The 27400-nt window shown below is 40.3% G+C and overlaps 2 protein-coding genes across 3 annotated transcripts in view; one reads left to right on the top strand and one right to left on the bottom strand.

Moving 5' to 3' along the window:
- The window catches only part of pnocb (prepronociceptin b), a 25105-nt gene extending 12794 nt beyond the window's left edge, over positions 1–12311 (top strand). Inside the window, exons 2-3 of the mRNA XM_034150542.1 lie at positions 3099–3335; positions 9243–12311. Of these exons, the coding sequence (XP_034006433.1) occupies positions 3198–3335; positions 9243–9890 (786 nt within the window). The 5' untranslated portion in view covers positions 3099–3197 and the 3' untranslated portion in view covers positions 9891–12311. The remainder of the gene's footprint in view (positions 1–3098; positions 3336–9242) is intronic.
- On the bottom strand, positions 11998–25385 carry znf395b (zinc finger protein 395b). Of its 2 annotated transcripts, none has more exons than XM_034150540.1 (10): positions 25229–25385; positions 22164–22342; positions 20887–21044; positions 20668–20780; positions 19868–20064; positions 19646–19746; positions 17729–18023; positions 14837–14932; positions 14532–14638; positions 11998–13810 (listed from the first exon to the last, which is right to left on the bottom strand). In XM_034150540.1, exons 2-10 carry the CDS (start codon positions 22293–22295, stop codon positions 13699–13701), a joined length of 1311 nt encoding a protein of 436 aa, XP_034006431.1. In that variant the 5' UTR covers positions 22296–22342; positions 25229–25385; the 3' UTR covers positions 11998–13698. The 2 variants fall into 2 exon arrangements, with proteins under 2 accessions (XP_034006431.1, XP_034006430.1); XM_034150539.1 differs by having other exon boundaries at positions 20860–21044.
- Between the last annotated feature and the right edge of the window lie 2015 nt (positions 25386–27400).

A 27400-nucleotide genomic window follows, 5' to 3' on the forward strand; every position in this document is an offset into this window, starting at 1 on the left:
ACTTCAAGCCTAGCTCCCAATGTTCCAACACGATCCTCTGAATGCGTGTTCATACACAAATGGTCTCCAAACCATTGTCTAATTATGAAGCTAAAGACCGACATTGCACCACTTATCAATTTGAATAGTGTTGACAAAAATCCTGTATATTAATAATACACTGGCAGAATATGATCAATGTGTGAAAGCTACATCTTTGTACTGCTGGAGCGTATCCAAGGCCTACACCATCACTTACTTTCACACATGTGTTCATCTTACTTAGCAGGGGCCACTCCGGAGCACACAACAATATGAAATGGGATTAGTCAGCAGGCTAGCAAATGATCATCACACAAAAACATCTAAGCCAGGCAAACAAACAGGTCCCTCTAATGATTTCCCGTAAAGCCATTTATATATTTGTAGATGGGCCAAAGTCACACACGATTTGTTTCATATGCTATCGACTACGAATGGTAATGGCACAGTGAAAACGGTCACGGTGTACTAGTTCTTTATTTCCTTTCACGTCAATGTACCTGTCAACATGGCACCCACTCCACGCTTTGTTAAATATTTGTATTCACTCTCATCAATAAGATGTCTTTACTGGGGGATTGTGTTGTGGCTCGCTGTGACTTCTACCACTTGTCTCTGGCTGTGAAAACATTGAGTGTGAGCTCCATGTGAGCAGATGGGGGCTTGTGTGGGTCAACAGGACATTGGAAGCATTTTTTTATATTTAATACTGAATAGCATTGCATCAAACTATTCATATCATTGTATTACTTTGGCTAAGTACATTCAGTATACAGCTTTTTGTGTTATTATAGAAATCTCAAAGTCTTCACTGTTTGTATATTGCACCTGCTTTTCAAACCAGTTATGCCCTAACCCAAACCCTTTTTTGATTTTCTAAAAACACATACAGTACAGAGTTATTTTCTTATTTTCGTATCTTATGCAGTGTTAAGCCATAAGGAATACAAAGGAAATCCAGAAGAAATATCCCTAAACATGATACTCAAGATATATAGGGGAGAAGGGGGTAAGTTGAGCCAGTGGGTAAGTTGAACCACCCCCTGTAACCAGGCAACGCCTTATAGTTGTAATCACGTGACCAGAAATTATGCAAGCTTCTCCCATTTATCATTGCCTGTGAAAGAGAGATGCTCATTGTGGTCTGGTAAGTAAACATTTTTACAAAAAAACGTTTTTTGCTTGTCAAAGTACATTTTCTAGATGTCAGCTATATCGGCTGTCATGTCAAAAAAAATTTATCCAGGTTTAAACAAATATATTGTGTTGATGTGTTGGCAGCGTATTAAACCATGTGAGTCATTAATCTAAAGATGACTCTGAATTTTAATGCTAGGCTATTTTTTCTAAAATGGTGGCTATGGGGTAAAGTGAACCATGGGCCTTGGGGTAAGTTGAGCCAGTTTTTCAATGGAGAAATTAATGAAAGTAGGCCAAGTTGACAATAAGAGCTCATTGTGGCTACATTTAAAGTTGAATTTACCCTGTGTTTGATTGGTAAGATGTATGAAATTGTATCACCATTTGTATGATTACTTTTCCTTTTATTAACATGTTAAAAAAAAATCAATCAATTCAATCGAAATTTATATTAAAAATATTTGAAAAACTAAACTTGTATTTGGTTTGTTATTTATTGTTTAAAGTTACCTTTAAGATTTGTTGTAGGTATGCCCAGGTTTGAACAGGTATGCCCAAGTTTGAACAGTGGTTCAATTTACCCCCTGACCTGGATCAACTTACCCCTTACCCGGGGCAAGTTGAGCCACAAGACTCTTTTTTTTTAAGAAGTAATATTTTCACTGCCCTTGATCAAATATTAATTATTATCATTGTCATTGATAGGAGACATCCTGAATTATAGGTGTGTGCTTTCATTTTTACTATGTGTCATTTCTCCTTGCTTAGAGGACAGTATAACTAAAAAATGGCTCAACTTACCCCACTCTCCCCTACATTTACACAAGTTTGCACAAATATGACTCTAAATAAATGCTAATGCTGTGTATGTGCTAGCTGTGTTGAATTATCAACAGTTAGCTAACAAGTTTGTCATATCAACGTAAGAAGAAAATAATATGTCCTCATATATTTTCAGTGTTGTGTTAACAGCTTGTTTCCGCTGCTCCAGCAGTTAGCATCACAAGGGGTCCCTCGAGAAAAACAAACTAGCCCACATCACGGTCTTATTACTTTGTCACCAGCGCTATGCTAAAGGTGGCTAATGCGCTAAGCTAAAGGCAGCGAGATGGCGTCTAGTCTCTCATCTTGTTAGCAACTGTCGTTTTCAACACACGTAAAAGCTTCATACATTTACAAATGGCCCAAAAATTACCTTCATGCAGATAAAGTGGATTTGTCTTGGAAACGAGCTAAAGTTATGTTAAAATGCAGTGTTACTTACCAAATTGCATCTGATCTGTTGATCTGTGAGATCTACATCTCTGAAATCATCTCAAGCACTAGAGGTGTACAATTTACAGGGGCAAGTGTTTATGGATAAGCAAAACATTTAAAAATTCCCCAACTTCAAATTGAATGAAAACTACATAAAGGACATGAATACATTGGTTCAGCTAAGCCATGGACTTGGTTCATACTGTATGGGTCGGGTTGTTGGTGCGGCAGCAGTGTATAGGCAGAATCAATCTCTGATGTTGTGAGTGGCTATTTTTTTGTCGTTATTTCTGTATTATGGGATGATATAGCTCTGAGTGACAGGATAAATTGAGGTCGGGAAGTGGAGGTCAGACAAAATACACTGTAGCTTTTGTTGATATTGGGCTCAACAAGGTCTCCCTGATGTCTTTAAGCACAGATCCTCTCACTTCTGCTGTATGATATCCATCAGTGATCCACCCCTGCAGTGGCCGCTTCCTGCCCACAGGAAAATACCCATTTTCTCATTTAATGCCTCAGGTTTAACTCTCTCTTCAGCCCTCCCACACTGTCCATCTCCTGATGTTGGCTGAACACCACCACCAACGCTTTGACTGACCGCCCAAATCCAGCTAATGATTCCTATAAACTGGAACTGATTCAATGTTCGTGTCGCTCTGTCTGCTTTCCCCCTGTAGGCTGGACCCAGGCTTTATCTCACAGATTCTCCAGCTGTTGACCCTTGTTTTATACTATTGGGCCCCTGTTTGTCGCTTCCTGTCTGGCTTTGCTGAGCGATGAAGATCCCTCTGTGGTACCTGGCGGTGCTGCTGGCGTGTCTCTTCACCCCTGGACGCAGTGACTGCCCGGGGGACTGTGTGGCCTGCGGTCTGCTCCTGCAGCAGCAGCAGCTGCAGCAAGCCTTCAACACCATGGTGAGTACGTGAGTGTATGCATGTGTGTTGATAAGAGCATCCACCTTGGCAACAGTGCCTTTAGCACCCTGATTAAAGTGTGTTTGTATATTCAATCACGATAAGAGCTTCTGCGTAATGCGTTGTTTGACACTACTTTGTGCACTTTGTTTGCCTTTATGAGAGTGAATATGGGGGAAGAATAATGTGATTTTTTTATCTTTCACATGCTTTGAAATCTTATTTTTAAGTATTTTATCAAAAGAAATGTGTGTACTTTTATTTGTACGGTATTATGGTGGTTAAAGGGATAAAAAGCATATGAAGTACACATTTACTGTCAATTAAAGCCAAAAAGCCTCTGCACAAATCTTTTCCAAACTATTTTAAACTGTAAAAAACAGAAAGAAAGAGAAAACTAATCAAGTGAAAGAGGAAATAAAAAAAGGGAAAATAATACGTAATAAAGATAATTGATTTTATTGTATAGCACAATGTCCAGTTGTAAGACAAACAAATAAAGAAGTATTTGAAATAAATTGCAAAAATATAGAAAGGATGAGGAAAATATCGAACTAAAGAGGGGAAAAAAAATAAAGAGAGAAAAAAAAATAATAAAGAGAATGCATTTTTGTTTAGAATCTAATTGTGACTGTGTAGCAAAATTGCCAGTTGTGAGAAATACGATCCAGGAAGTCCTGTTTGAGTAAGAGACCAGATGTAGTGATGAGCACCATACTGCTAAATACAATTCTTAAATAAAGCTGTTTATTTCTGAGCTCCTCAACATTTTGGAGATCCATTTCCTCCGGATAGAATTGGTATTATTTCTGTTTCCTATTGGAGGGGGTTATTTGCATGTGTGAGTATCTCCAGCACTTGTGCAATGCTTCGTGACCAACATGAAGACACCAGCTTCTGCACAGAGAGAACGCTCTCCGAATTCAAACCCAAACTCGAGTGCAGCACACAATCTCATTTCCAAACAGTGTGAGACGCGTCAGTGGGGTAAAAATAGTCCGTGGGCGTCCATGAATAGCTGTAGGATGGCTAATTTAGCTGATAATGATGCAGAGAAAGACAGCTGGGACCTTTTTGGGAGTTGTAATAGAACTCTGCAATTGACTGCTGCTCGGTATCATCAGCCGGGGCTTATATCGGTGACTGACACATTTTATCAGTTCCTCATTGTGTTAGCTGCTTTCCCATTGAGCCACAGATGGAATCCGCCAAGCAATTCCCTTGTTTCCCCTCTCCAGACTGAAAGAGTGTGTGTGAAGACACCGGTGTTTGTTACAATGTCAAGAGCGTTGATTTATTCGTGCACACACCTACACACCCGTCTGCACACACACCCAGACACACTCACACATCAAGTGTTTCCTAGTAGCTTCCCATCCACTGACTGCACTCAATGCTAATCTTGAAGGTAAATGCCAGCAGATGTTTACATTTGTGCTAATCATCCGTGTAACAGCTTTTATTTACATAATTCTAAGCAGCTTCTGCATAATTTTTTCTTATATAAAATCCTGATACATTTTTAATTACCTTCTTTAGAGGCCATTTTGTACACATAGCTGTCTGTTGTGAAATCACAACTTACAGTTTAAAGTGCAGCAGATATGGTACTCCTTATTTTTGTCAGTAGAATGACATTGAGTTTAGATTATTGTACACCACTGAAGTAGTGATGGAAGAAGAGTTGTAGCTGTGATATATATGGAGAAAAAAAAATAGAAAGTAATACTCAAAATGTAAAGTTAGTTAGGAGATATAAAGTATTAACAAAGGTTTTGGGAAACTTCACACTGCAATAGGTTCAACTAAATCTAGTTTGGTTAAATAAAGCAACTTGGAAAATGTAGTTAAAGAATACGCTTAACACAAACCCAACGTTTTTTAAATGTCTCAGTTTTAAGGGGTTCTATAATGCTGCAGTAATTCCCCGTCAGAAAAGGCAGTTTGACAGCAAGGTAAAGAGATGAAAATATCCTAAAAATAGTTTTAACTTAATTTATTATTACTTAGAGGTAGGGTAGGTAAGTTTGAGAAACCGGCTCGAGATCGCTAGAATTTGAAAATACACAACCGGAGAAAATCTGCCACTTCCTTACAGAGCCCCTCCTCCAACACACACGAATGCGCACATGACCAATGAGGGCACGAGATAAGTTTGTGCACAGATGGAAGGCTGACAGGCAGGTAGGCCATCCAGTTATTTTAGTCGGGCCGGCTAAAATGATTGGTCGTACTTTTTACAGTACCACGGCTTCCACAGATGAATTTTTTTTAATGGATTTTTTGTCAAAGCACTTAAGATATTCATTGCTATCGGGATGTTAAGAGCATTCCATGGAATATAGCAAAAAGTGTATCTCGAGCCGGTTTCTCAAACTTACCTACCCTACCTTTAAAACTTAATTATTTTTTTGAGGTGGCTAAAATACACGTTTTTGCTGCCTCGTACAGTGAATATCTGTTTCTCCCAACTGGGGTCGTTACGCCGTTTTTATGCAACTACTAAGTAACTCTACCCTTTAATCCTTAAACGTATGATGTGATGTAGTCAGTTATCGTGATTAGACGTCCTCTTTGTTTTAGTCACATCAAAGGATCCCATATGGTCTCATAAGATAACGTGTTGGATTGATGGTTGCATCATTATCATGGCATTTAGCCAGTTATGTGTAGAGTTCAAGTGTACACCACGGGGTGGCCAGGTAGATAACAAGGGTGACCCTTAATGCCCTTGTTCCCTCCATTCCCTAGATACGGCCCTGTAAGTGAGGAGTTTCTGTCCTCTATCCCAACAACAACATAATCCTATTTCGTTTTTAGTTTTAATGACTTTGTTTGATTGATGGCAGAGCATGTGACAAAGGTCCCCAGCCACAATTGAACCTGGGATGATGTGATTAGTCTAACCTTGACATCATTTTTAAGTCCAAACCGTGAACCATTCTCTTCACAAAATAAAGCATTTCAAAGCATCCACAATATGGATGAATCTTACAGCCTTTGTTATCCATGGCCTTCACAAGTACACACACACACATCCTCTCACTCATAAACTCCTTTAGATTGCTCCATTGATCAGACGTGGAGAATCCCCTGGTGTGCTCATTTCATTTACGATGGATAATTAATTTCCGCTCATAGATTCACAGCGGAACTCCCTCTCCTCTCATCCCTTTGATGTGAGCAGGTTTTCCCATAACAATGCAATTTATCTCATTTGTGAGAGATTTGACGAGTAAATGGGATTTGCTTCTTACCTCAATCTGAAATTTAACTAAGTTTAAGAAGAAGGGAGAAAGAAGAGATGTGCAGCTGTAGCCTATTTACTCTGTCTGTAAAGAAAGCAATGCATTGTGGTTTTCTACTTTTAAGAGTATTAATGGAAAACTCAGTCCTATCTGAATTGAGGCAGCAGGTTAAGTGTTTGGGCAGAATTGTTTCAGGACTTAAAATACAAATATTGGTGCACTTGTAAAGTTTTGTACGGTGGCCTCCCCTTGCAAACACGCTACGCAACGGCTTAGGAAAAACACTGCACTTTCAAAAATAGTGTTAATGTAAAAACACTACTGTGCCAAAAGAACATGCAAATGAATAAACATATTCACCAACACATGCGCAGCATTTAAAAACATTCACCAACTTGATGAAACATTGTGTTTTGTCAGTATATTTGAAATGACTAGGTTAGCGACATTAGCTAGCTAGCTTACAGCAGATCTGTAATAATATCGGAAGGAATTATGCTGTCACATTGTTCAAATAAGCCAATCAATCCTACATTTGAGGTGGGTTTCCAGTGACAGTTGGCCAACTTTATAATCCCCGAATGTCATTGAGTGCTCCGGTCCCAGCTATGTGCATCCCTGTTTAGTGTCCCTGTTTCCGTTGTGAGCTTCTTGTAGCGAATAGTAATTGTTATTATTTGCAGCGTGTTGATTATGCAGCATCTTTAGTAAACGCTGCACATATTTCTTGATTTGCATGTGTTTTGCCACATGTGCTTTTTGTCATTTGCATTGTTTTTGAGCATCGTATTTGCAGCACGATATTCCTAATGGAAGTGTTTTGGGAAGTTTGCCCCCTTGCCCCTGGTGTGGCCACCATAGTTTTGGCAAAGAAAACAAGAATCATAGCTGATAAAGCAGATGGACCAAAGTTGAAATGTTCTTGATTTGTCCTTACCTTCATACTGGTGTTATACTGTAACTGCCAACTGTCAGGTGTGATGATAATAAGAAAGGAAGGCCATTAATACCGCACAGGGAGTCAGTGATTTGACTCTGACGAAGCACATTCTACATAAAAAGCGCCATTCCAAAATACAATACATGTCATTTTAAGAGCAAATGTATCATTACCAAAAGTTGAAGAGCCAACGAAAAAGATTGGACGTAATTTACCTGCTGTCCTTCAAACCGACTTGTGATTTCTTCCAATTTTGTGCTGTCAATCACTTAGCAAAGGTAGAAGTCCCATTTATCAAATGATGGACGTCTCATATTGGCGTAATGTTCCGAACACGGCAGGAACAACTATCCCATTAACTCCCATGAAACACACGCCATCCATGTCAAGAAACTGCTTTCTCAGCCTGGGTGCGGTTGTACAGAAAAGTTGTAACGCTTTTCACGTTAAAAAAGAAGTGTGACTGCGTTCCATAAATGATACGATGACCTTGGACAATATATCTATAAACCTTGCACTCAAATGAACCTAATCAGCTTATTTGCGAGATATAATACAAAAGTACTTTATGCATCTGGAACTAAAGTGTGAAATTGTTCAATCATTAAGAGGCTTTTATCTTACTCCTCCTCACTGATGGCCTGATTAGTGATAAGGCAACATGAACAGGAGGTGACCATGAGTGTCTTTAGAGCTGCATTTTTCGTTATCTTTATATGAGAAATGGCTGCAACGATCATGTGTGACAAACCAGTGGCGTAACTATCGTCGGTGCAGCCGATGCAACGCACCGGGGCCCCGAGCCGGCAAGGGGCCCATGCAAAAAAAATAAATAAAATGTATTTCTTTTTTTTAATATTCTTTTTTTATATATTTTTTTTGGGGCCCCAATGGCATTGACCGGTTCACGCAGTCTTCAAAGTAACCAAGCAACCTAAATTAATTTGTAATTTGTCTGTCCAATGACCTTGCTCCCTTTCATGTCATGTGATACCTTGCGTGACGAGCGAACCGTTTCATCAACCTGTACTGTACTGTAGAATTATAAAAAATGTAATAGCTTGCATTTATAATGTACAGCAAACCAAAGCACAAGAGCAGCGCTCAAAAGAGAAAGGACAAGAGAGAACAAGGAGATGTAACAGCTAAACTGACAAAATTAGGCAGTTTTTTTACGTACTGAATGTACATAAATAACTTACGTTATTTATGTACATTCAGTACGTAGCTACCGTTAAGGATCTAAGTTAAGTATGTTATGGACACGGAAGGCAGTGTTCTGGGAGTGACGCTGTCTTTGCCACTCTTTTATAGGTTATATAATAATCAATAATAGAAGACAACATGCTGCTAAGCCCATGATGACACAAATGTATGCTAACGATGACAAATAATAACGACGATCTAATGGGATAATAACACCTGAAGTGAGTGCATGTTGCCGCCTGTGGGGATTTATCTCTTTGTTTGGCCATTCTGAGAAAGTGTCAATACTCTCAAATGAAACACCAAGAGTCTCAGCAGCCTGACTAAAGAGTAGGAAAACCTACGGATTAAGTCTTTAATTGGTTTTCAGGCCTTCAAACTGGTTGCCTCTAAAACTCTCTACAGTACTTATCCCCCGGCTGGAGAGTGTTTTGACATTAAGTAAACATAAAAGGACCACAATCTTAAACTTTGTATCATTCTAGAACCTAAACTCACTACGTCTCTCTGCAGGTGTGCTTGCTGGAGTGCGAGGGTCACGTCTCTGCTTCGATCACATGGGAGGTCTGTAAACGTGCTGTCAAGCTATCGCACCATCCCACACTTTCCGAGGTAGGCGCTCTGTTCAAGAGAACCGGAGAGGAGCTGGAGTTGACCTCTCTTGACCTGAACTCGGATAGTGAACTGCTGCAGTCTGCAACCGCAGAGCGCTTCCAGGAGGGGGAGCAGGAGGAGGCCCCCTTTGAGCAGCGCAGTGCCCAGTATGACTCATCACTGCTGGAATCCTCCGAGGAGGGGGAGGGCCTGCGGGGCCTGGATCTCAGTCTGGAAGAGAGGAAGCAGAGGGAGGAGAGGAATGTGGAGAGTGACAGCCAGCTAGAAGTGGAAGAAGATGACGGCTCGGAGGCCATCACCTTATCCAAACGCTTTGGTGGCTTTCAGAGGGGGCGCCATGGATACAGGAAGCTGATTGGCTCACCCATTAGGCCCCTACAAAAGCGCTACGGCGGGTTCATAGGTGTCCGGAAATCTGCCCGCAAATGGAACAGTCAGAAACGTGTGAACCAGCTGCTCAGGCAGTACCTGGGCATGAGGAGCAGCCGCAGCGGCCGGCTCACCAACAACCCTGTAACTCGGGTGTGGAGGCAAAACAAACTGTAATGTATTTCTGTTGCTCTCACTACCCCAGTTACCTCGACCAATCATGTTTCCAGCAGCTCACTCCAATTTGAAGTGTGACGTCACCAACAGACTCCGCCATCTCGCTGCACCTCTCTGTGTCTCTCAGTAATGAGGAATGTTTTGACCTTGATGTCCTTCTTATTAAGCATATTTTCATGCCATTATGTGAAATAAAATAATTAGAGAAGTGCAATTGAATATATTTTTGTGTGTTGGTGTAATAAAAGGGGCCAAATGAGATCGGAAAACAGGTTCACTGCAAGCTTATCACCAGAGGTGAAACCTGAGGGTGTGACATTTAAAATCATGTTTAATGCACTTTCATCAATGTGTGGATGGGACTGAAGTAGCTTCAGTGTTTTTTTTTGCACTCTGTAGTTTGTTACAAACGTCCAGCTCTCATGTAATAGACTTAATTTTGCTACATATGTGTCCTTTTAAAATGAAATGGACTAATTGGACCAGCACGGTGCTTTCAAGATGGTTCCATCAGACGGTTGGGACAGTGCTAAAGCACAAACTGTTAATTACTAGTTAAAGAATCTAATTTTCTGCGTGAGGAACATAATTAATTAAACACAAGAGGTAAAATTGGTTTTCTGAAAGCACCAAAGCTCAGCATCTCCCCTGAAAGAAAAAAAGCCTTGTTCTCATTGCTGAGTATTGGCAAAAACACGTCTTTGTCCTTTCTAATGTATTCTGATTTTGTCCATTTATCCGGGGTTATTAAACTTGCAAGCGATGATTTTCTCTTACAGGAATGAGCAGCAGGTTGTCAGGCTCCATGAGGTTCTCTAAATGGAACAACACTGTCCTCTAGTGTTTGAGGAACAAACATGATGCCTTTGGATTCTGACTGGGGATCAGTTTTGCCATGTTCTCAGCAAAATTGTATGCCATTTTGGATTTGTCTGCGGTTACAGTAAATTAGGATATTACCATAATATGTCAAACATTACATGTCAGTGATGTCACAGTCAAATTTAGAGATCAGAAAATCAAAAATAGAAAATAGAAATTCCAGTTTTTTAATCCTTCATTCTCTGAGTATTAATAGTTTCTGTATGACAGATTTAGACACAAATATCTTTGCAATTTTAAAAGATTCTTTGGAGCCCCCATTGACTTAAAACTTAAACATTGAAACACCCTTCCTCGAACTAAAATGGAATGTACATCATTCATTTAACTATTATACATAACTAAATGTCACCCATAACCTGTATCTGAATAGAATAATACAGTTTTACTTTGACCATAAATATTCAAATTAAAAAAAGTTTGATTAAGGTTGAATATTACTGCCACTCAATTTAAAAAAGCAATACTGTCTTAATATACAACTGTTAGACGTAAGAAGCCTGTAGTAGCATGTTCTCCCTGCAGCCAAATTACAAATATGAGTTATATTATAATTTTCGTATGGTTCCTAATTTACCCTGCAATTATAGAAATTAGGCAGTTAGTCTTGTTAAGGCGTAACTCAGGATCAAGGAGAAACTAACTCCCAGTCAGTTTTCAAACATTACTCCACCCAAGGCTATTTGCACAGCTGTTAATGACATTGTAGTCCAATTATACCTAAGTGCATGAAGCACTGGGTGTGTGTCGCACGTTAGGATGGTAAAGGAGGTGAAACCAGCTCTGAAAACCATCGTCTTAATAAACCATTCAAGAGCAGAGAGATGAAATGAACTTTGCATGTCAGATGGGACCATTATTTTACGGAATAATATGTTTCTGCCTGGGTGAAAAAGTGGTTTTGCCTTGAAGATCTTTACCCCACTTGTAGCTCACAGTCATTATTTTGCATCTTAATAGTGTTTATTAATGTTTGACTATGAGGTGTAATGCCTATGGGTGTGTGGGTGATCGCAAAGTGTGTGACTGTGCACATGCATGTGTGCATTTCTCTGTCTATCCAACACTCAAAAAATTGAATTTGTGAATACAGTGTACATTTCAGACGACATTTCTAACATTATACCATTGTTCTAAGTCTTCATACAAAATGTGTATAGAGAAAACTACAATAAAATAGTTTGCTATTTCTTTTGTGGACTGTCATGCAGAAGAAAAAAATACATTTCAAGTTATCAGTGCTTTTTAATTTGTGTTTGACAATATATTTTTTCTCTTATTTATTGCTATTACAAACTCGTTTCCCTAACGCTAGTCGTCCCACTGCCATGACTCGATAGCTTCAGGGATAAAACCTTTAACACTGGTCGTATGCCAACACATGGGCAGGAAGGAAATATGAACTTGGTTGAGTCGAACCAATTTTAGCTTATTCTTGTGAGTTTATATTCCAACAAAGTGCCAAAAAACATGAAAGTTCCCAAAAAATAATCTGCCCAATACACAGGCGGAACGAGACAATTTAAAAAAAAAAGGTATAAAATACTCGTACGTAACTCAAAGCACACAATATAATGTACATCATAACCACTGTGTAACCACTGGAAGAAAAGGTTGGAATAAAGAAAAACAGCCAAGTAGCAATCTAATACAGTAGAGCTACAGCGGCAGTTATATAACCTTTGGATAAAGTAGAAGAGTATTGTAGGCTTAGCACGTCACATGGTTAAAGTCAGTCAACAGACTTCAGTTTTCAGGATCAAGTTACAAAGATACAGAAAAGTTCATTTGCATTTCTTCAGAAAGAAAATTAAAAGGTTGAGGCTACATCCACACGGATACGATCTCCGTAAACACAAGCGTTTTAGCACCGTTTCAGAAAGAACCTCCGCCAATATTAACACGCCTGATAACACACATCACATGACCATTCATTTACACTGGGTCTGCGTGTGCCGGTGTAAACAGAAAGCTGATTGTCTACTGTGAGGTTAGTTGTTTAGTTCCAGAAAGTACTACGGAGGAACAACAGCAATGGCGGAAAGTATCACCAGAGACGAGTTTGAACTGTTACTGACAGAAACGCAAAATATTAAGGCGGTAAAGGCCGTGAAAATAATCCATAGATTGGGAGTCAGTGCAAAGCACATACATTAATGTTGTTGCTTTTCGGTAAAATATTAAGTAATAGGGACCTGTTGAAGTGGGAAAGGACATGATCTACAAAGACATGCAAAAAGTAAGCTAACCTAGGCGTCATCATTTCAAAAGAATCAGTTGCCTGTTAAACAACAGTACGCTGACATAAGATTTAAAAAGACTGTTTCCACTTGTACAAGAACAGTAAGCTAGCGTAGGCTTTAGCACTTTCAAAAAACTATTTTTCCTCCCGTCAAGCAACCGTAAGCTAACATAGTCTTTAGCATATTTAAAAGACACTGTTTCTGCCTTTTCAAGAACAGTAAGCTAATGTAAGCTTTAGCATTTTCAAAATAAATGTTTTTTTGCCTTTAAAACAACAGTTAGTGTTAGCTTTGAAAAGACTGTTTCCACCTGTAAAAGAACAGTAAGCTAACGTAGGCTTTATCATTTTCAAAAGACTGTTTCTGCCTGTCCGGACTGAAATGCAATCCCAGAGTTTTCAGACTTAAATGGGGTCAGCAATGTTTCAAAAGTCTCTGCTTTATTGGTTAAAAAAAATCATTGTTATGTGGACGCTAGGCGTTAATATATCAATATTATGTGTTTTAACACGAAAAATGTATTTGTGTGGATGTAGCCTGAAAATAAAAACAGACGTGTTTTTTCTTATAGGCTCTCAGGCCCTGGATTATATCCTCTTTTTGATAAAAGTCTCTTTTTATCATTCATCCATTCATTCACGTCTTCGTCTCTCATGCTCTCGCTCTTCATCACACAACAGTCTTTAGTCGGGGAAGCGCTGGCAGGCTTTTTTCCAGCGACAGGCGGTGCACCACTGATCCTTGCGCTCCACTCCATACACCTTACGGCACTTTTTGGCCTCACCACGACCCTTCCTGCAGATGCAAAGACAACAATCATGAGGAGGAGAAGTGATGTGAGGAAGCAGGAAAGGAAGGGGTGCTTACACCCACGCTTAATGTGATCAAACTCTATAAAGGTAGATGAGACTGAGGGAAGATAGAGTGATAACAAATGAAGAGAAGATTTAATCAATTTTATCTCTCCTGGCCAAGCAGTAAAAATGTGAGTTTGCAGACGGCAGCAAAGTGGGAGATAAAATGGCCACCTGCAGGTGAAAGATATTGGACAGACACTGGAATCAAAAGAGAAAACAGCAGATAGATGTGTGGCCCCAGATCAATAAAGCTTCATTTACACTCAATGTTCAAACTACATGGCACCTCTCCGATAGTGTTCTGCAGTGATATGCCAAATATAAATCTGTCTGTCTATAACTGTCAAATTGTAAAGGTCATCATTAGCTCGCCCCACCACTAATCTCATTCGATTATCAAAATCTATTAATCCTCAAAATAATAAACTGCAGATACTATGATAACTGTTTTATAGTTGGAGTCCTAGGTTAGAAATGTAGTGTGGGACTTGCTGCTTTGTTGTCTTGTGTAGATAATTAATTTAATAACTTTTGATTTTGAGCATTCGTAACCAAAGAAAATACATTTGATGATGTCACATTGGTATTTAGGAAATTGTTATGGACATTTTCAACTATTGTGTGATATTTTATTGCTTGAAAATCCTCTCAGCACTCACCTGAAGGAGCAGTGAGTGCGGGAGGGGGAAGCAGTCATAGGCTGCAGCCTGTTCTGCTGGAGCCACTGTTCCCCCACACTGACGGAGCGACAGCGAGGCTTCACCACCTGAAGAAACATTACCACACATTTAGTACAAATGCACAAGGAGTAACATACAAGGGACAGAAAATGTGGTCCGATTATCTTATAGATATCTGTCAAGACATGTTTCGTTGTCTTCTTTATAGGTTCTTATGTTACAATGTGAAAGAGACTAAATGATAGAGAAACATCATATAAGTCAGAATAGGACAGAAGACCCACCGGAGTGTTAGTATGGCCAGAGACGGAGGCAGAGGGGTTCCAACCCTGGCACCCGGGGGTCCTTGAGGCCACAGATACCTGGACGGGGCTGCAGGCCTGGATGAAACAAAAGAGGGAAGACAACACATGATCCATCTTATCGGTTTGATCTTATTTATTTTGTCATATAAAAAGTAAGTGTTCCCCTTTTTCAGCAAAATGAGCGCATATATGGAGGTTTTTAGGAAAACAGGAAAAGGGCTTTAGACCTGATGCCAAAAGAAGAGTATGGATCTCGGTTTTCTTCTAGGTTGTCACGGTTGACATCACAGAAAGTCAAAATAAAGGTTACTTTATATCTGTCGTAGAGCAATAACATTTCAGTAATATCCATAATACGAAATGTTATGAATGGGAATATCCACGTTGTTATATATGAAGTAACATTCAGTGCGCCTAATTTAGAAAAATGAAAAAACGTGCTGATGAGTTCAGCGCTGTGGTCAGGCATTTCAAACCACAAGCCCCCAGCAGACATGACATACAACTCCTCCACTGGCAGCATTGAACCACGATTCACCCCACACTCTCAATTAGGGACCAACCCACTGGATTTCTACATCCACAAGGAAATTAAAGACAAATGTGGTACAAAAATGAACACATCTCTATTGTATGAAACATTTGTTAAGTTTGCATGGGACATTTTTCTGAAAGATTGTAGGTTTTTCTAGTCCAAAGGGAGCCTGGTGATGTGAACATCGAGCTGTATCCACTGTAAAACCACACAGGAAGACTTCATGCCTGCCTTTTACAGGCCGGTGAGAGTCTGGTCTCCTTGGGGGAGCCGGCCTGCCGACAGATTACTCTCTCACTGTCACAAAGCATCCATTTACAGGCCCAGTGGTGCGGGGTAAATGCAGGTCACCAGTGAAATGTGCTGCTTTGTGATGAATAAACAAAGTTGTTGCTCATTGGTTGGTGAGAGGGGTATCTGCACGGGATAGGAAACTATCACTTTGCATCATAACATCCTGTATACACACACACACAACATGTATGCCTGACATTTAATAATTAATGCTAACTAGTGCTGTCTCCTTTGTCTTTTTCTATCCTTTTTCCTGTTGTTCTCAAATAATTCCAGCCAAAAAACAACGCATACTTCACAGAATAACTAATAAACTCTGAATTTAACAATTATTTATTGAAATTAGGGATCTTATATGGCAATTCTCACAATTGTATTTATTTTTATTTTTTTTATGTAATTCAACCGCAAAAACTCTCTCGTATTATATAGATTGAGTGTCAAATTGGGACTAACAATATTAACCAAGCTAGATGTCTTCCCAGTGGCGATCCTAGAGTCGGTGGGGGCCCTAGGCAAACATTCACTGGGGGCCCCTCGAACCAGCTTTTCATCACCACGCACAGCCGACAGCAGCCCCCCGGAGCGGAGCAAGGCAACAAAACTTAAGATGAGAAGCAGCATTTTATGGTGCGCTATGCATGGGGCCGCCTTCAGGGGGTTTCCCGAGATGTCGTTGCAGTAAATTAAAGGGTGTTTCATGTTGTCGTTGCTGTGGACCTTCTTAATCTACCTTCTTTGGGGGCCCCCTTCTGGCCCGGGGCCCCAAGCAGTTGCCTGCCTTGCCTGTTCGCAAGGAGCGCCCCTGTGTCTTCCTCATTTGCAGATGTTAAGCTAAGCTAAGCTAATTGGTTACCTTGCAGCTAGAAAGGTAAACAATTCCCAATTTTAAATGTCAGAATCGGTCTAGGTTTTCTAAACTATTAAAAAAATCAAAAAACAAACATGGCATTGATGTTAACGAAAGGCTCATTAGACTGTACCTCCCGCTATGGAGAACTGCTGTTCAATTTGACTTGCAAGCCAATCAGAGCAGACTTGCCGTTTTTGGGAGGGGGTCTTAAAGAGACAGGCGCTCAAACAGTGATTTTTAGAAAGCGGGTGAATATATACTCTATATTCAGACAGGCGGAATACACAAAAAATTAGTTTTTGGAAAGTAAAAACATGTTAACATGTTCTAGTAGCAACTCAAATTACAAGTATGAAGCTGGGAATTAGAGCTGCACAATTCATCAAAATGTTACCGAAATTGCAATATGGACTACTGTGATATTCAAGTCGAGGGAAGCCCAATATTTATTAAAGTCTTAATTTGTGTTAAAATAGCATCTTAAAGAAAGTATTTTGGAGAACCCTGCATACAAATCGTCTCTACAAATACAACAAAAGATACTTGCTAGCAATTGACTTAGGCCACGTTTACACGGAGACAAAGCGGTATCCGCTACAGTTCTCTATCGTATGGACGGTTCGTCCACACGAGGCTGTAACGGAACCGCGGAAACGGAGCCCTCAAACAGTAACGGGTCCCAAGGTGGGTAGATCTGCGGACGAAACGCTCTGGGGGGCCTAACGGCTCCGTGTGTACGTCCTTTACGATTATTTCCTGATAACGATGAAGCCAGCTGCTCACTGCTGTAGCATGGTCAGTAGCTACTGCTGCTGACCATGCTACAGATGTTAGTGCAAAATCTACAGCTCCTCTACCACAACCATCAGCAACAAGTGGACATGGAGAACTACATGAACTACATGTTGCTAAATCCACCGCGGAGAATAAACAGAAGGGCAACCAGGCAACCATGGCAACCATGCTCGGGGGTCTTCTTCGCTGCTTTTGGTGTATTTTGTGGCGGAAGTACAGCGCCACTTACAGGCCCGGCATATGTACTACAGCGTCTCCAGCGGGTCGAGCGGTCTCGTGTGGACGGACACGTTTCTTGAGCCGATACCGTGTGGACGAAATACTTTTTTGATATCAAATTTGGTTCGTTCTCCGTTTCGTCTCCGTGTAAACGGAGCCTTAGAGCTGCACCCACCTGATACAGATGCTCCGAGTGGATCTGCCAGAAGCTGCTGGGGGCCGACTGGCTGAGCGGACTGGGCCTGCTGGTGCCCGGCCCGGAGCTGGAGTTGGACCGGGGTCTGTGAGCTGGAGGGATCTGGACCCCAGAGGCCGGAGGAGTATCGCAGGGGGCCCAGCTGAGATGAGAGGACGAGGCCTGGCCCAGAGCCTGCTGGGACGGGGCCGGAGTCGGGGGGGAGTCCACGCTCTCACAGGAGAACTTGGTGTAGTAGAAGTCTTCTTCTCTCTGGGACTGATCTGACGCACTGCTGTGTGTTTGTGTGTGTGTTTTTGGCAGATGGGACGGAAAGGGTAAAATGAGTGAGTTGTTTGTTCGGAACATTAATGAATGCAGCACACACTGTGGCCCAGATATAAAATCATTTTCATCACTTCCCGCAACTAATGTTTTTCCCTCTTGTTTTTTCAATGCAGCTCAGACTACAATGGAGGAGTCGCTCCAAGGCTCAAATATTAGAATGTCTAACAGGGATAAAATGCCCTCTTTATTCTATCTCCATAATTATAAAATCACCTGCATGATGTCTTCATGTTTTAAAAAATAAAACCTGCGGAAATATTGATAATAATTTCAAATTCTAGACCTGTATCTTGTGTTGTAACTTGTGTTTAGACACCATTTGAGAATACTTGAGTCAAATAAGAATAAATGTGTAAAATGTTTTCTAAAAGTTTGGGATCGTATAAAAATGACCAGCAGTTCACACAGATGTACAAAATTAGCATTTTAGCCATCCCTTTAAAAATGTAAAAAGCTTTACTGAGAGTCATGGCATGGAGTCCTTAGCTCAAAATATGTTATTTTAACCTTGAGTAACTCAGTATTTCCTTTAGCAGTTCCTATCTAAAAAACTGAAAGTGGTTGGAATAAACAAAACACGCAATTTTGTTATGTTTGTCATAAATTTGGTAATTTTACTTCTTCAAATGAGTGGAGGCCATTTAATAAAAGCAGATCATGTATTACAGTGGCGAACCGTCAGGGCCTTCAAGGATACCAGAGAATACCCTGGAACACTCAGATCAAACAAACAAAAAATCGATTTAATTATATAAATATAATGTAATAAAATGTATATAAAATGAATAAATGAGAATGTTATCTGTGTTGTTGATCTGTAATATTACAGTGTTACGTTGATTTGTCTGTCCTTCTCGGTCCATGCACTACGCATTTCAGTGGTTTTGTGTTAGAAAAGAAAGCAACCATTCAGATCTTGTTCTGGGTCTCTGGGTAGAATATCCTTCAACCAAGGTATTCTACATCCTTGATAGAATGCCCTGGCCGTTGCACTGAATGAGAGCGTACGTTTGGATTGACAGTTTGATCAACTTGTTTGATTTGTAGCCAATGGGCGTATTCTTTCAGAGTTTCCCTCGGTTCCAGGGTATTCTAGAAGGCCGCTAGTTCACTGGCTCGAGACAGAGGATCTAGATAAATGCCACGAAGCAATTCATATGCCGTTTTACTGTTTTTAACGTTGAAATGGCAAGTGCAACAGGTGAAGAGGATATTGTTGCGGAATTGTTGTGAGTACCCTTTTCAAGACGACAATTCAGTGAAAAGAAGGACATTAAAAAAAATGTGTCTACAGAAGGTCCAGTTGTGATAGACACGGTTCGCCACTGATGTATTAACATAAAGGTACACCATATACATTTGTATACTTTGCCTCTTTAAGTTAATGGGAAAAAGTATAAATAATCCTGGGCTTATACTTTTTTTATACCTTACAATAATTTTCCTTCAGTCCCTAAATTATCTAAAAAGTTTAATTTAAAACGTAGCTTTTGTATCAGCGCCAATATTGATATATTTCAAAGAATAACCATCACATATAAGCCTGAAACTGATATGATTGTAACTCACCCGAGATGCAGCACACGGATGTGTCTTTTTATTCCTACTGAAGACGTGAGCACCTTGCCACAGCTGGGCCACAGACACCTGTACACACTTCTGAAAGAGCTCTGAGGGAGAGAAGTAAACACGGCACAGGTAAAGCACATGAAAGGAAATAAGGGGAAATGTGAAAAAAGACACAAAGTACAAAGAGAAGCAGTCTTATCATGAATATATACCGCTTTGTACCTTTGGCTTTTTGGCATTAAGCTCTTCCCCCTGCTCCAGCTCCATCTGTAGGCCTTCATCGGGGCTGCTGTCAATCTCAGTGACGGACGGCGAGGGGGCAGGGCTTACGTTGCCGTGGTCCCAGCTCCAGTAGCCACTGCTGCCACTGTCGGAGAGCTCTCCACCACCACACTCCATGTCAGCTGAGGTCGAGGCGGCTGGAAAACAGGAAGTAAAGTTTAAAAAATGCAATGCTCTCTGTTCCTTTATGACTAAAATAGACACTGTGCATTAGGGACTGCTGCTCTCTTCTCTGCCCATTCTACAGACAACAGCAGGGGTTCAATAAGTGTGCCAAAGTTTTGATATGTCTCTATTTTCTAACAGTTTGTATCAGTTTCTCTGTACCCTGTTTATTGCTATTTGCAGCTATATAGGGTTTATTTCTGGCTAAAAGGCGCTGGCTTCTGGTTGAAAGTCTCTGAACTGTTCAAAAAGAAGTGGCTGGGGATGGCTGGTGTCCCCAGCGCCTTTCTGAAAAGTTAAGAGTTTATCAACAAGAACCGTTAGGAGTTGTTGCAAAAAAAAGTAAAAGAAATCTGAAACGATGCTGGCCTCAGCTATTTTTTTACCAGTACAGCCCTATACAGTACGTGCTCTTTTTTATGTTTAGGAACTCAAAATAAATGATGTTTTATTTTTCCAAAATTCATAAAGCCATCAGTTACAACCTAAAAGCTTTTTCGAAGGATATTATAAAGTGGACATACAGTACAGGAGTGAGGCTGTGTGTAGAGGGGGGGGTGGGGGGGGGGACAGACCTGGTCCAGGATCACTTTGGGGAAGGCTCTGCACCACGGGGCTGCAGGACAGGCTGGTCAGAACCATGGCCGCCATGATCTCGTCCATCTCCACTGACTCCGGACTGCGGAAACTAAATAAAAGAAATATCCTTAGACTTTTGTTTATGAAGACCACCTTCAAACACTTGCATACTGTTCCCTGTCCCTCACCAGTAGGGTGCCTCTCTAGCAGCTGACCTATTGCCCAGGTGCATTGTGGGTCCCACAGAGTGAGAGGGGGCAGCCATGTTGCTCCAGCCTCGCTCAGCCTCCCTCTGCAGCTGGACTGATGTCCTGTTCTTCTGATGGCCGCTCTCCATCAAACCTTTTTCAGCCTGGCACCTCGGTGTACACACCTGTGGAAGGAAGTGATGAAATAATTAGATCCCGGTTCAAATCGGCAACAGGTGTTTGTACTAACAGAACACTCCCAGTTAGTAAACCAAGAACAACTTTTTAGCCTTATTCCCCTGTAGTGTCGTACAACATGTACAAACAAATCTCCACTTCAGTAGCCCTTCCATACACCAGATGTTTCAGTTTGATACTTATATCTATGATTTGAAGGATTTTACTGCAGGGTTTGTTCATTTCAGTTATATATGATTTAAATAGCATTTTATTCCTTAAAAACATAGCAATTCTTTATCCTAAGGCTGTGAATTATAAAGGATAAATTACCAAAAAATTAATAAAAATTAAGTAAGAATGTGGAATAATGTTTTTTAACTTAAAGGTGGGGTAGGTAATTTTGGAGAAACCAGCTCGAGTGCGCTAGAATTTGAAAATACACAACCGGAAAAAATCTGCCACTTCCTTACAGAGCCCCTCCTCCAACACACACGAACGCGCACATGACCAATGAGGGCACGAGATAAGTTTGTGCACAGATGGAAGGCTGACAGGCAGGTAGGCCATCCAGTTATTTTAGCCGGGCCGGCTCAGATGATTGGTCGTACTTTTTACAGCGCTACGTCTTCCACAGATGACATTTTTTTATGGATTTATTGTCAAAGCATTTACTGTATTCATTGCTATCGGGATGTTAAGAGCATTCCATGGAATATAACAAAAAGTGTTTCTGAAATAAATTACATACCCCACCTTAAACATACAATAAAATCAAAAAATATGAATGTCAACAAAAGGAGTTAAAATAAAAATGTGCATATTATACTTAAAAATGTGTACATTTCTGGCAGCATTGCCCTCTTATTTGCAGCAGCAGGTTGCATTATGCCGATATATATATTTTTTAATATTCTAAAAAGGCAGAAGTTGGCAGCCATGGACGCACTAGAGACTCAAAACCCAAGCAGAGCCTGAGGAGGAAAGTGTTGGTTAATAACGACAGTTGAAAACCACCTTAGTAGTATCCATTCTCTCTGATAAATACAGGGTTAAATGGTGTAAAACAAAGCATGGGAAATCTCAGGACTCATAAACAAGGAGTCTCGTTCCTCTGCGTTTCTCACCAGAGTGTTGTGCATGTCTGGCTCGTTGCTGCTGTGCGTGGTTGTAGAGGTGCAGGCCTGCAGGCCGGGGGGGCAGACTGCAGCCCCCCCCGGCCCTTCTTCAGCTCTGTCCTCAGGTCCCGTAGCTGCCATGGTGCTGTTGCACACAATAAGGGGACTCAGCACACTGACACACCTCCCTGCAGAGCAGACACGTGGAACAACATGAGGTTAGAACAATATAAACATCTGAATTCATTTTCAAATCCTTCTACAGCAATGAAATATTCAAAAAAGTGGTTATTAAAAAGGGCAGTTCAGCAATTACACTCCTAAAGTTAGGGTTTTTGCAAGAGCTATAAAGAAAAAAAGCAGCAGATGTCGAGATATTCTGACTCTTGAAGATATAATATGCAGCATTTTCATAATTATATTTTTAAAAAGTATTACACTTTCCAAATGTTTTCAACAATTTCAAACCTACATAAATCTGTAATTCTAATCAAAGTTAACAGTCAGTTTCATTTTGTCGAGTCAGCGTTATGGTTGTCCCCTAGAAGCTGTCGTAAATTTTCTTTTTCTTTTTATAGGGAGGCTGTGGCCCAGTGGGATTGTGCCCTGAATTTAGTGCGCTGAACTTTGAATCACAGGGTAGCAAGTTCGAGTCCCACTGCAGTCAGCATGTCGTTGTGTCCCTGGGCAAGACATTTCACCCCAGATTGCTCCTGTGGGGTTTGTTCACAGTACTGAATGTATGTAAGTCGCTTTGGATAAAAGTGTCTAACAAGTGACATGTAATGTAATATTCTGTTTATTGTAAACTTTTTAAGATCTTGGTTGTGTTTGACAAACTGTTTTTAACAAATTAACACATGAACTCATCAGACATCTGGATGTTAATTTTTCAGAGACACTAGATCCTACAAATCCCACAATGCAACTTAATAGTATCTTTTTTTATTCAAACATTAACCAAAGATAACCCTGATGACATCAACAAGTACTCCTGTTGAAGAGTAAACTGAACGTCCTGGGTCAAATCAATGGAATGCCCCTTTAAATGAGTATTTAAATCACCTTTATCCTAACTAAAATTCCCCATACATTTCTTTAGGTAACTGTTGTTGTTATAGTTGAGCATGTTCCTTCTGCAAAATGATTTATCTATGAAGATTATTTCCAACTAGGAAGAATATTTTTGACATGACACATATTAGGATTTTTCTAATGAATAAATATGTTGATCCTAACAGAAGGCTGCTGTGCCGACTAGTAAGGGTTGGCAAACACTCATACACTCATTCCATCTTGCATGACAGTGCAGAGCGAAAACCCCACAGGGGATTTGATAATGATGGCAGGGACTTGTAGTAAACACAGACTTGTGGATTAAGATAGCTGCTGTTCACTCTAATAAAGTATGTGACTGATATCACGTTCCTGATATTTAATTTGACATCTGGGGTGAAATCATTATGGCCTGTTTCCCATAGAGGTAAACAAAAAGTGAATGCTGCATTCAGGGCAGGTGGGAATAATGCTAATGAATGGTCAAATAGCTCAAAGTAGTGATTTTACAACATTGATCATTAATAATTGACTATGTTTCAAGTATTATGGAAATGTAAGGCTGTCAATCTCCATGACTGACATTGCATGATTAGTCAACATTTATCCTGACCATAAACAAACCACATATTTGGTCCATGACATGAGTCTGGAGATCCTCTGCATGCCAATGTGTCTTTGGTTAAGGTGCAGAATCCCAAATTGCTCACAAAAGTATAGCCATTAGTGTGGGTACATTTTGGCATGTAGTGTAGTGTAGTGTTCACAAGACCAGAAACATTTACTTTTTGAGCTTATTTTAGTTCACATTATAGCAAATAAATCAATAAACAGAACACAAATTACAAGGCTAGGAAATTTGATTTGATTAGACCAATAAACTATTTTCTGAAATGTTGCAAGTGACATAAGAAAATGTGGGCTAGTTGCCCTAAACAATGATAATATAAATATTTATTGTGGTTATGATGATGACAATGAGTATCTGTTTTTTTTGTATAACTTAAGACTACTTTTATTATTATTTACATCATTTGTATTAACATCAATATAGGTAGAACAGCAAAACACGGTTAATTCAGTACATAAACACAGCCTTATGTTATGTCCCCAATACATGACAACCATTACAGGTTCTCATATAGAAGTCTGATGAAAAAGTGCAAAGTTATTCAGTTAAAACTCTTCGCCTGACACTATTTTCAACGAGAAGCTCGACTCTCCCATTATTTTCTATGCCTTCGAACGCAGCATAAAACCCTATTTCCCCCCACCTTTGCACCAATCAGCGTCCAGCTTTAGTAGTAAACAAGTGCCAGAATATGGGCGGGGCACCTCCGCTCATTGGCTGAGCTCTGATTTTCAGGTACACACCTCCCTTCTGACAACGTGTTCAGACACGGGTTTCGCCGGGGGACCGGGCTGGATGAGGGAAACACCGCTGAAAATAACCTTATTCATTCCTTTAAACGCAAAGAGAAATACAAGCGCACTAAAGTTAAATATAAGCCGTAGCATAACAGAAAGAGAACATGTCGCGCGGTCAAACAGGGTTGCTAAAACGAACAAAACAATAACGTCATCGCTGATGTAGAGGCACATGCAATGAAACTCTTGTTTATGGAGGCGTGACACGCGCTTAAATGCATTTTTAACACAATATAATGTTGTGTTTTCACAATAGGCTATATGCTTTATAAGTAGCCTACAATAATGCACATTTAATGTACACGATATTTAAATGAGCACTTTTCCAAACAAAAACAACATAAGCATCGTTTATAGCTGTGGATATGGCTCGCTCTATGATAACAACCTTGATTAGAAGTCTTGGTTTATTATACTTGAACTACAACATTGATCTCCACCCGGCAACGCAGTTTGAGATCAGGAGAAAGACCCCCTCCCTCCCTCCCTCCCTCCCTCCCACTGCTGAAGGAAAACAACATTTTTACGAGCTCCCTGCAACACAAAACCTCCCGATTTGATACAAAAACAAACTATGTTCCGGTACTCACTGGTTCGGTGCAGATCTCGGTGCTTCCCGTGCCGTCGGAGCTGCAGCAGCTGGTCGTCGCTGCCTGGCTGTCCCGCCGTTCGCCGGCTCTCCAATCTGCTGCTGCCGGGGAGAAGGGGGTTGGTCGGTCGGATACGCGCCTACGTGTGTGTGTTAGGCGAGCCAATGCCGGTGCTGGCAGCTGGGCAGAGCACAGAGAAATCAACCTCCAGCACGCCGTGCACAAAGGATGATCTAGGTGAGGGGTTACCCGAGCATCAGCAGCATCTCTGTCTGTCTGTCTGTCTGTCGCAGGCACACACACTAACCCCTGCTTATTCATCTTAATTTCGATTCTGTCTTTGATCAATAAAGCAATAAAGACATGCATAATTGGATGTTTCAGAATAAAATGCATTGGATTTACAGAAAAGGTATTTTTTTACACAATTGCCCTATATTGTATTAAGATGCTCCTAGCAATGATTATTATTATAAATGAGTATTTTATTATATCAGTGGAAATTCATCATATTAATAGTTTTCATATTATATTGTCACTGTCACCAAATATATACTCTATAGAATATTACATTTCTATACCAATGTTCTTAAACTGTTATTATATACAGTTATCACATACTGTCATACTATAGAAATATCATAATAGTGACATTTATTGAAGCACATTGCTAGAATGTGCAACATATAGTGCTGCTATTTGTCTGATACAGAGACATATTCTGTGTTCGCTCATCTCAATCACACTATTATTAGAAAGGTTCATGGTTTGGATTCTGTCTTTAATGAATAAAGCAATAAAGACATGTATAATTTGATGTATATAACAAATAAAGTGCATTTACAAATCAAATGTCTAGGGGTATTTTTTTTTACACAATTTCCCTATATTGGATTAAGATGCCACTAAGCAATGATACTTTTATATTATTATATTGTATTACATTATTCAAGCTTTTTTTTAATACACTTGTATTAAACTTATATTGTTCTTTACATTACACTACACTTAACCGCTCATCATGCATTTCGTTGTCTCACTACTTGTACTCTGTGCAATAATCAATAATCTATTCACTAAAACAATAATCTATTCTAATCTGCACAGTAAATAAGATCTGATAAAGGTTTCATTCAAGAAAAATATCAAATTACAAACTACCATGATGTCACTGACAAATCACCATTCACTACTAATGCCAATAGAGATATATTAATAGTGACATTTATTGAAGCATATTGCTAGTGTGTGCAAGGTATAGTGCTGCTATTAATCTGATACAGAGAAATAACTGTCATTTCAATTGTATTTTAAAAACAGATTAGGGATCAAACCCCTTCATGCTTCATATACCATTTTTAATGTAATGTCTCAAAACTCATAAAACAGCTGACACCATGGCATACCGCATATAAACCCCAAACATTACACGATTAATCGTCTGCACAGAGATCAAACACTTGCATGTGTGATTCCAGTGTGTGTGTTGCAGAGCCCGTGACTACATGTGTGTGTTGGAGAGGCCGGATTAGTGTCGGCTGTCTGCACCCTCTCCACCAGACATCCAGTCAGCGGGGATTTTAGGGTCTGAGCACCGGCACAGAGAGAGAGGAAAGGCAGGGTGGGGGGGAGAGGCAGGAGGCAGTAACCCAATCCTAGTCCCAATCTGACTAAACCAGACAGAATATTTCATTAATTAATGACACCATGTAAGGTCGAGAGGCCTTCTGTCATTTGCCTTGACTGGATAGTCAGACTGGTTTAAATAAAAAGATAAGGATTTTTCGTAGGAAGAGTGAAAACATTTACAAAAACTATAAACACTAGAACAACATTTTCAGGTTGATATTTGTATTTTGTTTCTCTACTGTGACATGTTTACATGCTTAAATGTTCCAAAAGGTCACCTGCTGCAGCACTGTTTTTCAACCTCTGTCTGAAATGTGAGATGTGTAGGAAAGCCATGCCCTAAGCCTATCACGTCCAATGTGTCGCTGGCCAATTGAAGCACAAGTGTTACGTAGTGATGTCACCAGGGGCGGACTGGGACTAAAAATCAGCCCGGGACTCTCGACCGGCCAAACTTCGGTACTGCCGGCCCATCTCGGTACCGCAGGTAAATACCGCTAGTAAATTGTCGACGGGGAGTGGGGGGCTAGTGACTTATCCGAC

This window comes from Trematomus bernacchii, unplaced genomic scaffold (assembly GCF_902827165.1).
Source record: "Trematomus bernacchii unplaced genomic scaffold, fTreBer1.1, whole genome shotgun sequence".
Lineage (NCBI taxonomy): Eukaryota > Metazoa > Chordata > Actinopteri > Perciformes > Nototheniidae > Trematomus > Trematomus bernacchii.

Excerpts from the sequence above, each read along its gene's own strand:
- znf395b (XM_034150539.1), bottom strand. The coding sequence starts at position 22,295 with ATGGCAGCTACGGGACCTGAGGACAGAGCTGAAGAAGGGCCGGGGGGG. Across the intron at positions 19,747-19,867 it reads TTAATGCCAAAAAGCCAAAG|AGCTCTTTCAGAAGTGTGTA; the intron begins GTACAAAGCGGT and ends TCTCTCCCTCAG. Across the intron at positions 14,933-17,728 it reads ACTCGGAGCATCTGTATCAG|GCCTGCAGCCCCGTCCAGGT; the intron begins GTGGGTGCAGCT and ends TGTTTCATCCAG.